The sequence below is a fragment of the Olea europaea genome, chromosome 16 (assembly GCF_002742605.1).
Source record: "Olea europaea var. sylvestris chromosome 16, O_europaea_v1, whole genome shotgun sequence".
Taxonomy (NCBI): Eukaryota; Viridiplantae; Streptophyta; class Magnoliopsida; order Lamiales; family Oleaceae; genus Olea; species Olea europaea.
In genome coordinates, this window is record NC_036252.1 from 7,814,050 (window position 1) to 7,831,948 (window position 17,899).

At 35.2% G+C, this 17,899-nt stretch overlaps 1 protein-coding gene across 6 annotated transcripts; it reads left to right on the top strand.

Annotated features, from left to right (window-relative positions):
* Positions 1 to 1,301: 1,301 nt before the first annotated feature.
* Positions 1,302 to 16,740, top strand: LOC111411987 (DNA repair protein REV1). Of its 6 annotated transcripts, XR_002705929.1 has the most exons (25): positions 1,302 to 1,663; positions 2,605 to 2,749; positions 3,079 to 3,194; positions 3,277 to 3,353; positions 4,091 to 4,617; positions 5,155 to 5,298; positions 5,431 to 5,563; positions 5,635 to 5,723; positions 5,860 to 5,910; positions 5,992 to 6,195; positions 7,514 to 7,645; positions 8,241 to 8,333; positions 8,821 to 8,880; positions 8,952 to 9,038; positions 9,183 to 9,266; positions 9,358 to 9,430; positions 10,579 to 10,647; positions 10,933 to 11,031; positions 11,760 to 11,789; positions 12,326 to 12,574; positions 12,662 to 12,735; positions 13,868 to 14,388; positions 14,512 to 14,576; positions 15,597 to 15,657; positions 15,840 to 15,866. XR_002705929.1 is itself a non-coding variant. In XM_023042700.1 (24 exons), exons 1-24 carry the CDS (start codon positions 1,431 to 1,433, stop codon positions 15,894 to 15,896), a joined length of 3,408 nt encoding a protein of 1,135 aa, XP_022898468.1. In that variant the 5' UTR covers positions 1,303 to 1,430; the 3' UTR covers positions 15,897 to 16,740. The 6 variants fall into 6 exon arrangements, 5 of the variants coding, with proteins under 5 accessions (XP_022898471.1, XP_022898468.1, XP_022898470.1 ...); XM_023042700.1 differs by lacking the exon at positions 14,512 to 14,576 and having other exon boundaries at positions 1,303 to 1,663; positions 15,840 to 16,740; XM_023042702.1 differs by lacking the exon at positions 14,512 to 14,576 and having other exon boundaries at positions 1,303 to 1,663; positions 10,579 to 10,638; positions 15,840 to 16,740.
* Positions 16,741 to 17,899: the final 1,159 nt, after the last annotated feature.

Below are 17,899 nucleotides of genomic sequence, written 5' to 3' on the forward strand. Positions count from 1 at the left end.
AACCATCACCCATCACACCGACTGCTCAATCTCACAATCAGACCCCACACAAATCAATACTCACCTCCCGATTCACACTCGTACTCACTTCATATACACAACCCACCATCGCTATACACAAAGCCACCACAACAACCACCAATCATCCATTAATATCAACAAATACAAAATAAGCACACTTCCATCTTTAAAAAAAAAAAAGAACAATAATCAACAACCACTCTCTCATACTTTTTCACCACACCAAAGTGACAGTCACCACAAAATAAGTACACTGCTGCTTTACAAGATGCACTTGGAGTGATTTCTGAAGTGGAAGACATCTGAAACAAAGGATAGAATAGAAGCATACTTGGGGCCCACTCATTGGCAATTTAGACCAATCGAAATACAGGGAGTCACAACTGGACTACAACTATCGCCACCACCGCCGACCACCGCACAATCGATCGAATTAAAAACAAAAAAAACCCCTAAAAAAATCGAGGCGATGTTGCAGATTCGGGAAGCAGCAGCACTGCTTCATGGTGCTCCCTCAGCTATGATCACTGCACCTTGCCGCCGCCGATGAGGATGGTTTCGATATCGAATGAGGGAGGAGAAGAAGAGAAGAATAGAGACTGAGAAGAGAGAAGGAGAAAGAGGAGGAGAAATGTTTTTTACGGTTGGGTAAATGTATTAGGGTTGAAATATCTTATTTGTGATAAGTGAAACCTTCCATCTGATTTTAGAACACAAATCTTTAAAAGTAGGGTTTGGTAATTTCCACATATAAAAATCATATAATGCTACTTTGCTAGAAAGTAGGTGACATAATGATTGAGATAATAGGTGCTGACAATATGTGATTAGTTGAAAAGTTGATTGTATTTTAAACAATTCAATAACAAATTGTTACGTGATATTTATGTATACATTTATGTAGCATGATCGTAAAATATAACCTGACTTATTGCCGGATCACCCATCACCAGTAGGTCATTCCACCAATTTGAGCTAAAATCGCAAATATGAGAACGCAATCCGCAAATCGTTGTGTTGTATACATTCTAGAGCGACTCTAGTTAAGCCCCTGTTTGACCCCCATTACCTGAAAATGAAAATGGGGGGAATAATAATTTTTAGAAAAATGAGTGGTTGAAAAAGAAGGAAAAATTTTCGATTTACGTGTAATATTATTTTATGAAAGATTGTGTGATTGAAAATAGGAAAGAGAAAAATGAAATATAATGTAATTGAATTTAATAGGGATCAAACGGGCACTACAGGCAATCTCGCCCCGCTCCCGCAAATGGTCGATCGGTGGTTAAATATAAATTCAAAATTAAGAAAATTTCCTATTCATTTCAAATGCTTTCTTTGCAAGTTTCTTAACATTTTTTAAATCTCTGAACCTCAAAATGCAATTGCATAATTCGTGATTCGTGAAGATGAGTTTCGATTCGACTCGCTCCGGAAACTCTGTTTCGAATTCGAAACGGAGCTTCAATTCAATCTCTTCAAATCCTTCTAACAAAGCCAGTAGTAGTGGTGCTAAAAGTACGAAGAATGATAAGAAGAAGAAGAATACGAACCAGAAAACCCTAGGCATGGCTTGGGGAGCCAATTCTCGCTCTTCCTCTCGCTCCGCCTTTCGTAATTCCCCCTTCTCCGATTTCGGCAGGTCCCGTCCCTCTTCTCTGTGTGTGTGTGTGAGTGCTGAGCAGGTTTTAGAAGTTGCTTTTATAGAAGTTAAGAAAGTAATTTAAGAAGTTTTATTGATAATTAACTGTAGGTTTCGTTGATTATTAAATGGCAATTTCAATAAATATAAAGATGAAGCTACTTGAAATCTCGATAATATGGATTTCTGCATGAGTAGAGGTATTGTTGTTTATGAACAAGATTGCACGTAACTTTTCATTGAAAACTTAGGTTGCCGATGTTTTGCAGAAAAAATACGGATACGAGGTATGCCTTGTAGTTTTAAGGGAACCAGGAATTTGTATCTTGTTGATGCTTTCTGAGAATTTCTGGTGTTTAAAGAGTTTGGCAGTATTTGGCAATTACCTGATTTTTTAGTTGTTTGGACTCTTTGGTCTATGAACTCACAATGTATTGTTACTTCCACAGTACTGGTTCACTATTTTATTGTTTATGTTATGACCAGTATGCTAATATGGATGGAGAAAATTCTAAATTATATTTACTTTGCAATACGTTATGTGTGTCCTTTGCTGCATTTGCTTCTTTACGTAATGTCTCTAGTCATGTTACTGAATCTTTCATACTCGTGCTTGCGTGATACTTGCAGATATACAAGTGTCATTAGTTCTACAATTATAATTTTTGATTTTAAGAATATTGTATCGCTTTCTTTAACAGATACAGATAATATGTTCAATTGTTGTTTCTCCCCAATCCTCTTTCATTTATATTATTTTGTTTTTCGATGTAAGTCTCTTTTCATTATTCGTTCAATTTTTCTTTTCCTAATCCTCTTTTAATTATTTTCTTTTCATTTTGGATGTAAGTCTCTTTTCATTATTCGTTTGTTAATTATGAATATATAATATTTTTAGTTTTGCTTTGGTCTTTGATTGTTTTTGGCTACTTGGGGTGTAGTTACATGGTTTTGAAGAATAAAAAACTACGCGAACAGTTTGATGCTGAGGCTTCAAGCTCTTCTCAAAGTGGTTCTGCTTCTGGGAAATCCATATTTCATGGGGTTTCGATTTTTGTGGATGGATATACTGTCCCATCTAGTCAGGTTTGATTTGTACTCTCTGTTTTTATTATATAGATGTATTGGATTGCTTAACCTTGTTTTGTTTGGATTCACACAGTCCATTGTATTAAATATGTTCATGCAATTCAAGAATTTTAATTAAAGTTGAGAAGAACGCTCAAGGTTGAAACTACAAATTTGTGAAGATTAAAACTAAGTATAGGAGTTATTTTAGACATTCCTTTTAATCTTTAAACGCTCTTTTTTTTTTTTTTTCCTTCAAAAAATCATTACTTCTCTTATTGTGTTTAGTAATGTGGACACAATTTTCTTTTTTTTTTTTTCACTTTTTTTTTTTTTTTTTTTTGCAGGAACTTCGAGGTTACATGTTAAAGTATGGAGGACGATTCGAGAATTATTTTTCAAGGCATCGTGTTACTCATATAATCTGCAGTAATCTCCCTGACAGTAAAATCAAGAATTTGAGGTTCACCTTGTCTTTGTATGTCAAACTGATGCATTGATGTTTTTGGTACTTTAACAAATTTCTGTTTGTGAATTTGATACAGGTCATTCAGTGGTGGGCTTCCAGTAGTTAAACCTACCTGGGTGCAAGATTCAGTTGCTGCTAATAAACTTTTGAGTTGTACGTCATATTTAGAGTTGATACTTTCGTTTAAATTTAGGTTTACTTCACTGTACTCACAATCAACTTCTGAAATTCGTTTTTGTAATGAACGCTTCTTCTAAATCTATGAATGGAAAATGTGGGAGAAAACCTGAGAAAGAACTCATTATTAGTCTTTTTTCAATTTTTAATAGCAATAGAGTAGGATTTGGAAAGAAAGTAATTCAAAGACTAATACTTTTTGATCTACTATCATTTCTGTTCTTTAAATTTGTAGGTTTTTCAGCATTCATGACCTTAGTTACCTGGAATACTATTTTAGCAGATTATGAATTAATATTATTTTCCTAGACGTGGTCTTCCAGCATCTCAGGGTACATAGAATATCTTCTCACTCATTCTCTCACCAGCTTATCTGTTTGGACAGAACTGTATCAAGAGGTGGAATACTCTTAACTCGTGATGACAACGAGCTAGCTTATAGTATAACTTGAACTTTTCAAAAAATATTGAAGTGATTTATTAAACACAGGTGGCAAATTGCTCCCAAGTCCTAACCTCCTTCCTGGGACAAAGATATATCCAAGCAATAGTTAAAGTAGGTTCATGAAAACCTGTTGTAGGATTTCACTGCTTCTGCATATTTGTAGGTCTGCTGATTTGCTTTTCATACTAGAGAAGATTATTAAAAGATTGCCAGTAAAAATTTGAGGGCATCAATCAATGTCACTCTGGTTGTTTTGGTTTGCCTGTAGGGATCCCTTATCAACTCCAACAGCTGGCAAGTGAAGTTCATAACCAACCAAAACTATCTGCTTTCTTTCCTCTGAAAAACGTCCAAGATTCTGATGATGTAGCCCCAAATCTTGGCAATCAAGTAATTTCTGAAACTAAGAATTCATCATTGGAGGATAGGGCTTTGATGGTTGCCAATTGTCCCGAACAGTGTGATTCTACAGAACAAGTGGACCAATGCAGTCCAGAATTTGATGGCCTTTTGCACGTGGGCCCTACCGAAATGATACTAGAAATGCCTGCTTGTAGTGTAGGCAGCCATTGTGAACCGAAAGGTGCTGAACTCTATGATATTTCCAGGTTAGACAGGATCAATACAGGATTTGAACCCAAGTCTAGTAGTTCATGTCAGGCTTCTGCTTCAGTTTGCAGTGGCATCCCTGATGATCATAATTTTAAAGAATCGTCAAGTTCAAGAATCAGTTTAGCTTCTAATCAGCCTCATTCAACTCTTGTAGATCCTGATTTTGTTGAAAATTATTTTAAGGTAAGAACTTGTTCTACTTTTGAGCTTGTCAGGTTTAGTGTATTGATTTTTTTATTTTTTATTTTCTTTTTAAATTTTGGACTATCTGTAATATTCTCTTTCTGTACAACCTACTATGATTTTCTGTGGCCTGACATTATGTACTTTATTGTTAAACTTATAATTTTACCTGCTATTTTCATTTCATTTTCGTTCGTTATCAGGTTACTTTCTCTTAGTTGCACTTATATTTGGGTTAAACTTATCTTAGTTTCTAGTATTTAACTTTGGTATCCAATCAGTCTCACATCTGAGGAAATGTTCTGTATTTATTTTCCATGTTGTGTTATGATTTATTTAAATGTTTGTTGATATTGCTTCAGTTTATTTGAATGTCAAAATTTAGTATTTTAGCCGTTCTAAATTTATTGGGGAACACAGACACATTATCCATGACTGCTTGGCTTCAAACTAACTAATCTAACATTATTAAAATCTTTCAACCTTTGTGTTTGAACCATTCACAGCTGTACCCTAATTAACTTTTGGATGTTCTAGAACTCTAGGCTGCATTTTATTGGAACTTGGAGAAATCGGTACCGAAAGCGTTTTCACAGCTCATCTGATGGGTTTAGAGACAAAAGTTCTTGTCTCAACGCCTCTGCAGTGGTTCACAAGACTGCCATAATACATGTTGACATGGTAAGTTTCTGTATTAGAGGGATTGTGATCGTTTTCACATGAGTTCTTTACCCCCCTCCCCCCAGTGACCCAAGAAAATATCATGTGTTTCTTCTTTATAAAGGTATTTTGATTGAAAATATTCTATTCCAGGATTGCTTCTTCGTAGCAGTGGTCATCAAGAACCATCCCGAATTACAAGACAAACCTGTTGCTGTTTGCCATTCAGATAGTCCCCGCGGAACTGCTGAAATATCATCTGCCAATTATCCTGCTCGAGATTATGGTGGGGCTTGTGTCCTGAAACTTTATTTTTGTTTTGGTTTCATATGCATTTTGTGACTTGTATGCTTCTAGGAATCAAGGCTGGAATGTTTGTTAAAGATGCCAAGGCACGTTGCCCTCATCTTGTAATTGTTCATTATGATTTTGGAGCTTATGAGAAGGTATCTGTTCAACCGTCTTACTTTAATTATATAATTTTTGCTAAGGCATGATATTTATTTGCACCTACTGCTATTTCTTCATATATGTCATTTTGCATAGCGATCATTTGGATTCGTTTGATTTCTTGGTTTACAGGTGGCAGATCAATTTTATGACATTCTGCATAAACACTGCAACAAAGTGCAGGTCTGCATTCGAAAATGCATTTCAAAGCTATATCCTGTTTCTGTTTTCCAGTTTTGAAAATGCAATTTTATCTTAATGCAGGCTGTCAGTTGTGATGAAGCATTTCTTGATGTCACCAACTCAAGAGTGGAGGATCCCCAGCTTTTAGCTTCAGTAATCAGAAAAGAGATTTTAGACACTACAGGATGCACTGCAAGTGCAGGGATTGCAGAAAATATGCTTATGGCCCGTCTTGCTACAAAAACTGCAAAACCGGATGGCCAATGTTACATTTCTCCTGAGAAGGTGTGACCCTCTGTTATAGATGCAAGTTCTATTTTTTTTTTCTTTTTCATTTTTTTTTTAATTCCATCACCATATGTTATTTTCATCGTTCCATTTGCCTATATTTCTCCTGGTGTTAAATTAGTTTATACTTGGAGTGTGTTTAACGTGATCTTCTGGTTTGCCTTCTGGTCTTGGTATTCTTTTTATGCTGCCTAGTTGACATTGTTAATTTATGTCTTTTTCATTTGAAAGAGGTGGGGTTGGGGGATGGGGATTCCATATTATTTCTGCTGATGTTCATTGTCAGTTGCGAAGTGAATTAAGTATTGCTATCCACTGTTTCCTCAAGCAGGTAGTAACTTTGGCATTATATCTTGCAAACTTGAAATAATAATCCTTATAAAGTAATTTTGTTTCTGTATGGTGCCTCTTTTTTTTTAATATAAACAAATCCCACGTGGCCATCCTAGCATTGAGAAGTACAGAAATTTCTGGTGGTCCCCAACTTTTTTTGTCATGCGATTTTTGCAAAATTATCAAAGTTGAAATTAATAAAATTAGAATCATCTTTCTGTGATACATTGAAAGTTTTTACGATGATATGATACCTTTCAGTCCAACTTCTCTCATGTTGTACTCCAAAATGATCAATATAACTTTGGTTGAGGTGCTGGGTTGTGGGGACTGGTGAGGTGAGCTCTTCCCACAGCTTTTACTGATGTAGAACTGTTTGGAATTTTGTAATTCAATTATTTAGTGTTTTTACTCTACTTTTGGGTCCCTGTTTTGCTTGTGGTCCTTTGAACTCTTATGGAATTTTTTTCTGATTATAAATCTCTTGCTAATTAAGCCCCTGTTTGGCTCAGATTTTAATCTGAATCAAAGTCAAACAATCAAACATTAACCGCATCTTTCATGGGTCCCACAATTTTTCAATTAGATATTTAAAAAACTTCTATCAAAATCTACAAAAAATCTAATTTTAATCCACAACAAACACTGAGTTTTTTAGTAGATCTTTTTGTCTCTTCTTTGGATGTATGAGTTGTCAAACTTCATTGGAAACCGTGTATCATGATTCAAACTTGCCTATCGTTACTTGGCGATGCTAAAATTTAATCCTGATACATTCTCACATGTCAATCTACTTACATTACTCGGAGTTAGAACATTATTTCTTTTCTATTACTTTTTTACTGCTATATGCTGCCCAACACGTCAAAGAAGTGGGCTGAAAAAGGTTATAGAAGCATGAAATTCAAAAACTGAAAAGGAAGATGATGAAGGATACTGAGGTTAAAGATCAATTTCAGTACATCTCACTGATTATGTCTAGTTGAGTTTTCAGGTGAATGATTATTTATGTGAACTTCCAGTCAGAGTACTGCCTGGAATTGGTCATGTTTTGGCAGAGAAGTTGAAAAAAAGGCAAATTGAAACTTGTGGACGGCTGCACGTGATATCCAAGGTAAACTTTTGGTTTAGATGGATCATGATGTCATTTGTTGGTGCATTAATACAACTCATGAGCACAAAATGAACTGAAGTATCAAATAACTAATGCTCCATTTGGCCAAATTTTGTAAATCATTATATATGGTCAAACTTTATTTTCAACCAAACATTCCAATGGACTCACAAGTACTATACACTTATCCACTACTCATTTCAATTTATTTATAAATTAAACTGTTAAAAAATTCTTCCCGAATGGAGGCCGAATGTCAAACATTGTAGATAATGTTGTTTGTTTAGTTATTTTCAAAAAGACTTAAATTTTCTACATCCAGCAATTGGCTAATTATGGGATGTACCACTTCGGAACTTTTCAGGCTTCAATGCTTAACTATTTTACCTATTTGCTTTAAATTTTTAATGTGCCTTCATTCTCTTTCTCTACCTGCTAATATAGTATCTGAAGTGGCTTTTACAAGTCTGCAGTTGTGTGTGTGTGTCTATTTTTGAATTTCACTTGCTACTACTGAAGGAAAATATAATATTCAAAGAACTAGTTCTATAGTACAACATTTTAATTTTAGATTTCGTCTCTGTGATGTTTCCAGGAATCTCTTCAAAAGGAGTTCGGTGTGAAAACTGGAGATATGCTCTGGAATTATAGTAGAGGGATCGACAATCGACATGTTGGCGTGATTAAGGTCAGTAACCACTATCTTTATTTTGCTCCTTCTATGATTGTACTACAGCAGAAGGCATTCAGTATTTTTCCCATGCTGTTCAACTAACATTCTGACATTGCTATGTTAGTGAGGTCTGTCATGTATAGTTGGTGTGTGAGTCCCTGGCTTCAGAGTAGTAGTGAAGCCAGCATAATATGCTATTATCATCTAAGATATGGGATGTATGGATGTGAGAAGTTATTGAGTATATTATGGAGAAATTAGAGCAAGTTGTTTCTTTCGAATGCTACAGAAAGATCATAAGAACTGTCATTCTTTGTTTGATAGAATAGGCTAAACTGCTTATACTTTCCATTCATCACAGCAAGTGGCACAGAGCAGACAACAATCATTTCTTAGACTAGGCAAACTTTCTCGTACTTTTCAGTCACGTGGCACTTGCTTCGGTTATGTAAAGCTTAATATACGGAAGCCTAACTATACTTATATTTTGACGTTTTTGCAGGAAAGCAAATCTATAGGCGCTGAAGTGAACTGGGGTGTGAGGTTCAGGAATACAAATGATGTCTGTAGTCTATTGTGGAATTGATTTTCTTTTACCTTTCTGTAAAGTATTAATAGTGCTTTTGATTTCAGACTCAACGCTTCTTGACAAACCTATGCAAGGAGGTTTCATTGCGATTGCAGGGATGTGGAGTGTTAGGTCGCTCTTTTACCCTAAAGGTTTGGCCATATGTTGTTATTGAAAGTTCTCATGACGAGTGACATCATGGGGCCTGCATGCGACTACTTTATCATTACTGAAAATTTCTCAAATTTAACACATTGAAGAAAAATTACGTTAATTTGACCAATGGCATTATGTAGATAAAGAAGAGACGAAGTGATGCTGGCGAGCCAATAAAGTATATGGGCCATGGAGACTGTGAGAACCTTAGCCATTCCATTACGGTATATAACATTATTACATCAACATTTTTTTTCTGGATCCATGGTATGACGTTGCCATTCTTTTTTATATAAAAGCATTCTTGAACGACAGATTCCGATGGCCACAGATGAACTGGATGTGCTTCAGAGGATAACCACTAAGCTTTTTGGATATTTTCAAATAGGTAAGTTGGGCTCATTGATCTTTTTCCATTATCACGCTATTAATATAATTCGCTATTTGCAGACCTTTCTTTTGGGACTGAGTGCACTGAAAATTGAATTAGCGTATGCCTGCCAAATGGTTTGAAGATGGATGCTTTAACAAGAAGCTTCTGACTCGTTCTTACCAGAAATACAGCCATTATATTTCTTTCACTTAATAGTAGGCTCAGTTTAAATTGACAAAGCCATGTGAAGAATTTCCCTTTTGTCCTTTATTCATTTGTTTATTCCAGATATTGATAAATTTATTGTATCTTTAAATGATAAAGCTAAACCACTTTTTCATCTGGGTCGTTTTCATTAATTTTCTTTTCCTGGGATGGCAAGTTTTAGTGCCTACTTGGCAGAATTTTAAATATCCACATATTGTGTACATGGACATTGAATTCCAAAATGCCATTTGATCAAGTATCTCCTCTCCCTGACAAGGAGATTCATCACTCAAAAAGCTAGTACGAACGTTCCTTGCTTCTTGAATACTTTGGTATCATGTGTAATAATGCATTCTTCTCTTCAAATTTTTTGATCTGATGTATTTTTATTTTTATTTTTATAAATTCTATCAGTGATCTGCATATTTACAAAACTATCATCATGCTGTTATATGTATTTTTTGAATTCTTGCTTTTCTAATCCTCAAGAGAGTTTGTTTGGTTGTATAAACTATCATGTCTCTTTCCCTTACTTAGCAGTAGGATGACCATATACTTTATCTTTGAATTGTTTGATATTTTCTTTATTTTTTTTTGGATATTTTGTTATTTTTAGTTTTTGCTTTTTGAAATTCAATTTTAGCCCATGTTTGAGCCCCATTACATTAAATTCTATTACATTTCATTTTTCTCTCTCCTATTTTCAACCACACAATCTTCCATAAAATAATATTACACGTAAATCGAAAACTTTTCATTCTTTTTCAACCACTCATTTTTCAAAAAAATATTATTTCCCCCATTATTTTTTCCACGGAATGGGGATCAAACAGGGGCTTAAAAATTTGTTTTGAAGTACATCTACAGAAGTTGTTATGTAGTGGATCTTGTTTAACTGTAAGGGACATATTACTTTTATAATTTTATCCATAGATAATATGAAATTGTTGTTGCAGATGTTGAAGATATCAGAGGAATGGGTTTGCAGGTTTCAAAACTTGAAAACACAGATAATGGCAAGCTAGGTTTGTGTTTTATGATTATTAGCTCTCTCTAATATTTTTGGAAGAATCCTAAGCATTTCAACTATTTATTATTGGTTTCTAGATTGATATATAGCCCCTTTGTTTTGCCCCCATTTTTTTTTTTTCCAAAACACATTTTCTGCCACACATTCTCCAACAAAAAACTATTCCAAAATGCATCTTTTCCCAAAATTGGGGCTAAACAGGGGCATAACATTTTTGCAATTTCCTTTGTTATTTCAATGTTTCTTTTAGCAACTGATCTGATTTGCTTTTGTCCTGAAGTCCACCAGAGGAATTCCATTCTCTCCTGGCTCGTTTCCACTTCAACAAAGGACAGAGAGCAAGAGAAATTTACTAATCACACCAAGCACAATGATATAGGTATTATAAACACATCTTGTTATATTTTGTTATTGCAAATTTTCTTTTGGACGTGGAATTGTGCAATAGAATTTAGTCACACAAAATAGCTTCAAGGTTTACTTTTTTAGGTGTTTGACGTGGTTATGAAACTTGTGCATGATTATATTGGCTAAAGATAATTTGTACTCATTCAGCTCCCCCCCCCCCCCCCCCCCCCCCCCCCCCCCCCCCCCCCCCCCCCCCCCAAAAAAAAAATAAATAAATAAATAAAGGAAAAAGTGAAAAGGGATACATTTCCTCCAAGATGTTGGTGCTTCCTCTGCTGAAACATGGTCAAAAGGATGGATTTTTAAATAGGTCCGCCAATATTATTGTTAGTGTTGCATCGGAAAATAAGTTGAGCATGGATAACGTCTATGGTTTCTGTTTGTTCCATAAATTGCACTCTTGTTGGTCATCACCTTTAAATACTGGACTTAGTTCAGCTTAAGAGTCTGAAAGAGTTCTCGTCCTCCTCTTTTTATCCATTACTTGTATCAACTCTGTAGTCATGATATTCTTTAGGTTTCTGTATCTTGACTTAATTTCTAAATTTAGCTTTAGAGTCCATGTAGAAACAATGCATAGTAACCCTCTGATTTTAATCCACACCAAACAGGGGCTAAGAAAATTTTCCATATTTTGTTTGTATAAAAATGTTGGGTCTTGACTTAAACTGAACAGTAGGAGTTTTATTTGTGTTACAGTTGGGGAACTGAATTGTGAAGGAGATCGAGGTCAGTTGTGCTCCAATCACGCTGGACCATCTGTCCGAAGTGATGCTGGTTTGTCTGCTGGTGTAAGTGGCAGTAGACAGGGTGTGATTCTCCCTCCTCTGCATGATCTTGATGTGGGAGTTATAGTCTCTCTTCCACCTGATGTCATTGCAGAAATTAATGACATGTATGGTGGGGAGTTAACAAGTTTCATTTCCAAGTATAAAAGTGACATGAATATGCCTGCTATGTCAGTTGATAGTTTTGAGGGTAAAATTTTAAACCTTTCCTCTGTTTAAAAGTGGATTTTCTTCTCCTTGTCAAATGTCTCATGATGAACTGTTGCATTCCGATTAGGGGTAACTGCTGAGGAAAAAGAATGCCATCCCTCTTATCTGGTCCAATCTAATAAATTCCCCTTTGACATTAAGGTACTGCTCCTACTCATGTTCTATGTAGCTTGTGCACAATTAACTACAGGATCTGAAATAAATCAATATCCCAGTGAAATAAAGTATAAATAAAACAAATTTTTGTGCTTAAAATTTGTTATCGAGGTCAGTTGTGCTCCAATCACGCTGGACCATCTGTCCGAAGTGATGCTGGTTTGTCTGCTGGTGTAAGTGGCAGTAGACAGGGTGTGATTCTCCCTCCTCTGCATGATCTTGATGTGGGAGTTATAGTCTCTCTTCCACCTGATGTCATTGCAGAAATTAATGACATGTATGGTGGGGAGTTAACAAGTTTCATTTCCAAGTATAAAAGTGACATGAATATGCCTGCTATGTCAGTTGATAGTTTTGAGGGTAAAATTTTAAACCTTTCCTCTGTTTAAAAGTGGATTTTCTTCTCCTTGTCAAATGTCTCATGATGAACTGTTGCATTCCGATTAGGGGTAACTGCTGAGGAAAAAGAATGCCATCCCTCTTATCTGGTCCAATCTAATAAATTCCCCTTTGACATTAAGGTACTGCTCCTACTCATGTTCTATGTAGCTTGTGCACAATTAACTACAGGATCTGAAATAAATCAATATCCCAGTGAAATAAAGTATAAATAAAACAAATTTTTGTGCTTAAAATTTGTTAATTATGTGATTTCCCATTCATCCAATGCCAATGCCAATGCCAATGCCATTGACATAGAAGTGGTCTGTTAGGCATTGAAGGAGCCAGTCAAAGGGCGCTTGAATCATTTTTCTTTGAATAGTAACCGATTTCTGTAGGTTTTTAGCCAAGTAATGGGATTGCACTTTCTCAAAAGATTGCTATTTAGAAAGCTAAAAAATTTAGTGATTATCTTACATTTACTTTAGCATCCTGCTATATAATTCACTTCCTACACCGGATCAATCCAGTAATCTAGTAATCTGATTTATCTTGTAATAACTGGGTGCATGATTGTAAATGAATTGATGAGATCACATTTTAAGGTGGATGAATGTAGTATGAGGATCCAGCAGGATCAGCTGCTTCTAACTTTTCCCCTCCTTTTCCTTTCACTTGCATGTGCTGAGCTTCAATTTAACTAGCTAATAGTAGTAGGTCACTATAAAACCTGCTGATGCCAGCATGTATGTGGTGACATTGTGTTTCACATTCGGATATGATTGTTATTTTTCATCAGTTATTTTGCTGTTCTGAGTAACTTAACCAGTTCTTACATACTGCAGTTGTTTGATTATCGTTGTTTCTGGTTGCTAAGTTCCTTCAAGGAACCTCTCATCCACTCTCTTTTCGTGAAAATGTGTTTTTGTCATCAAAAGGCATTGATATCGTACCGTAGTCAATACTAGCTATTTTATCCTTGTGATTGACAATCTTCTATCAGTCTTCTATAAAAATCTGTATCATTCTGATACTTAGGAGCTGTGAAATATATCAGTCTCTTTAATATGTATCATCACCTATTTATTTATTGTGTTTCTTAGTTATGTTTTCTTAAGGCAGAGGTCAATTAAGGTAGAGATATAATCCCGCAGCAATTCATCTGTGAAATAAAAAAAGATCAGGTCCTCAGGATTTCCTAATATAATAGATTATTTTTTACTTTCTTCAGTTTATGGTGATAATTTTCTGTGCTTTTGTTCCGAAAAACAGTATGGTGATGAGGAAACCCCCATTCGACCTTTCTCCGCTCCAGTTTCTGAAAATATTGCTGTAATGCCCTCATCTCTGAGTCAGGTAGATCACTCGGTGTTGCAACAACTTCCTCAAGATTTGAGAGAAGACATACTTGAGTTTCTTCCTGCACACAGGAGACTAGAATCTGTGCCAGATGCTTTGCTGAATCCAAGTGAGAATCAGACTGGATCTCCTCAGTTTGTTTCAACTAATGAGCTTTGGGTTGGAAATCCTCCTCTGTGGGTTGACAAGTTCAAATTGAGCTGCTGTGGGATGTTGAACCTTTTTGCTGAGATGTATTATAGATCAGGACATACTTGCCATTTGTCTTCTATACTTCAGCGGCTTTTCTGTGAGCAGCGTGTTCCTCTAGATGTGGGCACTAATGAATGGGACGATGCTGTTAGTTGCTTATGTGAGCTTGTTAAACAATATTTAGAACTCAAAATTCAAACAGATATTGAGGAGGTTTATGTTTGTATCCGCCTTTTAAGAAGGTATGTACATGATACAAATTTTTAATTTTGCAGAAGTGCACTTGTGATGATATCGCTTTATATGCATGATTTTCTCTGTTTGCATTTTCTTGAGAATAATATACATGGATACAACTATACCAGACCTGAACGAGACAAGAATGACTAGCCCATTTGTCATGTTCTGGAAAAGTAGGACACGTAGAGAGGTAATATTTTGATGTATATTGTCCAAAAAAACGTCGTTTTATTTTAGAAAAGCAAAACCTTTTTCCACATTAAACATGGTGATGCAGATCCTTAAAGTTATGCTGGAAGGCTTATCAAATGCTAGACATGTATTTCTAGGCAAAAGAATGAGTAATTTTCAATTCTTTACTAGATATTTTAAGCATAAATAGGTTTTAAGGTCTTTTTTTTTTTTTTTAATTAATTATGCAGACAATGAATTGAATATAAGGTTTTTGAAATTTCCTCTTCTTGATCTTCTTTCTTTTCTGTCTCTTCTCCTCTCTCCACTTCTCCCCTCTTGTGCCCTACTTTATGTTCTTGTGTTCTATATGCTTTGATATATCCACTGGTGTCGAAGCTTGCTTCACTTCTCTAACCAAATCTCAATCTAGGCTAATGTTAGTGTTTCTAGTCAAAAGAACAATGTACTGTTTAGGTATTTTTGTCACAAAAAAAAAAAAAAAAAAAAATTAAGGAAAAGAATTCAGTTATTTTTATCAAAAAGACAAGAAAAATGAAAAGGAAGGTTGAATTGTTTGTTCAAGGGGAAGGTTAATAGTGTTGGCAAAAAAGAGTTCTTAGTGCCATACCAAAATTTTGCTCATTTTTCATTTTCTAAGGTGAGATTGACATTGGAAATTCCTCGTGCATGTCCGCATTTGTCTCATATCCAAAATTAGAAAGTAACAGAGATACTTTGTGAGCTTCCTGCATCAGACATGTATCTGTCCTACATGTGTTGGACAAAAAACACTTTTGGCTTGGGGAAGTGTCTCAGAGTTATTCAAGTCAGGTTGAGTGTGACAATATTTGATATTGTTTTCTCTACCTTATATTTTCCTAATGTTTCTAGTACTATAGCATGGTAGATTGTTTTATCATTTACGTGTTCTTGAAAACTTATTATGTGCTGTACTGTGTTATTCACTTATTTGCCAAGGTTTAATGTTGTTATACACAAAGACACGGTTGATTGATAAGGCTTATTTTTCTCTCAGGTTAAATGAGAGGTCGAAACTTTTTGGACTAGTTTGTGACAGCATACTTCCTCATCTCCAGGTTTCTTTGTCTTAGCCAATATCATCGACCCCCATGTCTTCCTTCTTTCCCCTCTTCCCTTATCCTTCTTTATCCGGTTTTTCATCGTTACATGGTGGGGAGGATATTTTGCTGTCTCGACAGTCTCCCTATGAATTCTTTTTAATTTCGTTCTTATTATTCTTGTGGATTCAACTCTTCAGGCATCCTTTGGTGAAAATTATGGAGGAACTCTTAATGTCTCTTCTGTCAAGGACTGATGTATTAAAGATATGGTTCTAAACTTCACCGCCGTTGGATTTATGATACAATTTCATAGTTGAAAATACCATGATCGTTGGCATTACATTCTCTTCTAGCAACTGGAATCTGGCCATGACACCGGATGATGTAGGCGAGTCATTGCTGTGCAGGTGCTTTCTGCATGATGATCCTGTTAGCGATGTTTGAAACCTTCGAGGGGTGGAGCCTTGAGTTCTTCTAGTATTAAGATTTAAGCTGGATCAGTATTGCGATGCAAAGATGGAGTTAAATCAAGAGAATGTGCCTATATGGGCATTTTGTTTTGGTAAATATCACACAACACAATATTGGGAAAATTGCAGCAGAGTTCCCTAGCCAGTTATTAAAGTGTAGCAGCAGCAGGGACATTGTGTAATGGTGGTTCTTTTGAAATCTGAAGGTTTGGTAAGTTGAAAATGTTGGAATATTCTGAGTGCAAAAAAATGGTGTGTGTAGAGAATTCCTTGAACATAAAATTTGGTATGTCATTGGAGGACTCCTTGCCTTAATCATTGGTTTCTAAAGGTGGAGTTTTCGAAGCTTTGTGCGGAAATCTTTGGTCTGCGTCAGATCTTTCCATTTATGTTCGAAACTTTCAGCAGTGGAAGGAGTTGGGAGGGAGGTGTTGGCTCTTGATCGCAATGATTTTGTGACTCCCGAGGGGAGAGTGGGGTGAGTTGGGTTGGATAATCTTATTCTAGTTTTTTCCCCTCAAATTTTATTCATAATTATTTTATTAATGTTCTTTTCATAGAATAATGTGTTAATTCATTTACTCTTAAAAAATTGGACGTGACGATTGCAAGTAACTTTAAAGGTAAATTTGGCAGATTCCATCTATAAAAAATCCTGCTACCACAAAAATAGAAGATTGAAACTGCCACTTCTTTAGGGATCCGTCTGCACTTCTGCAATTTCCCCAGGATTTTCTGAGGAAAATGCTGAAATTGGACGTTGAATTCGTCCCAACATGTTAATTAGTTAAAGATGTAAATGCAAGTCTTCTGGTGATGTTATTGCATGTTATGAAGTCGGCCTAACTATTTAAACCCACGTTCAGTCTTTTTTCCTTTTGGAAATTGTTCATCTGTTGGGTAAATTAATTCGATTGCTACAATATAATTTTTCATCACTAGAAGGATATGCTTGATTTGATCTCGATTTTCCCAACTCATATTTGCAAATTAAGAAAACATAGAAGCACAAAATGGGGCATAGTTCTCGTCTTAGGAAAAAAAGAGAATTCTGCTATGTAAAAAGAGAATTCTGCTATGTAAGATTCCTCGAGAAGTATTATATTACGGAGCAATGAAATACCGCGTTTTTTCAAAGCTTCAACGACTTAAATACAAGCATGTATACTAGTCGTTTTCGCTTTCTATCACTGGAAGCTTCAGCGGGATAGTTTCTAGCTTTTCTTTCAACCATTAGGTGATGGTGAGTTACTATTATGCCCTTGTTTGATCCCCATTCTTTAGAGAAAATGAATTCTTCTACAGTATTTTGATATAATTTCAACCACACATTCTTCAATAAAATAATATTACACGCAAATTCAAAATTTTTCTTTATTTTTTAACCACATATTTCACATTAATACACTATTCAAAAATTCATTTTTCGCCTCAAAATGGGGATCAAACAAGAGCTATATTATTAAGCCTTTGGTCCCCCTTTTTTTTTTTCAAATTTTAATGTTTGAAATAGTGTCTTTTTTTAAAAAAAACGCGTGATTGAAAAAAATGAAAAGTTTTTGATTTATATGTAATATTATTTTATGGAAGATTGTGTGGTTGAAAATAAGAGAAGAAAGAAATGAAAGAGAATGGGGGCAAACGAGGCTTAATAAATAGAAATATATTTTCCAACTTTATTAAACAGTGACTTCATAATACAATAAGATGGCCAACTTTTATAATTTGTTTCATTTTTTTCTTAGGTTTATTTTAATTATTATTTTTTGTAGCTCAAACTATTTAAG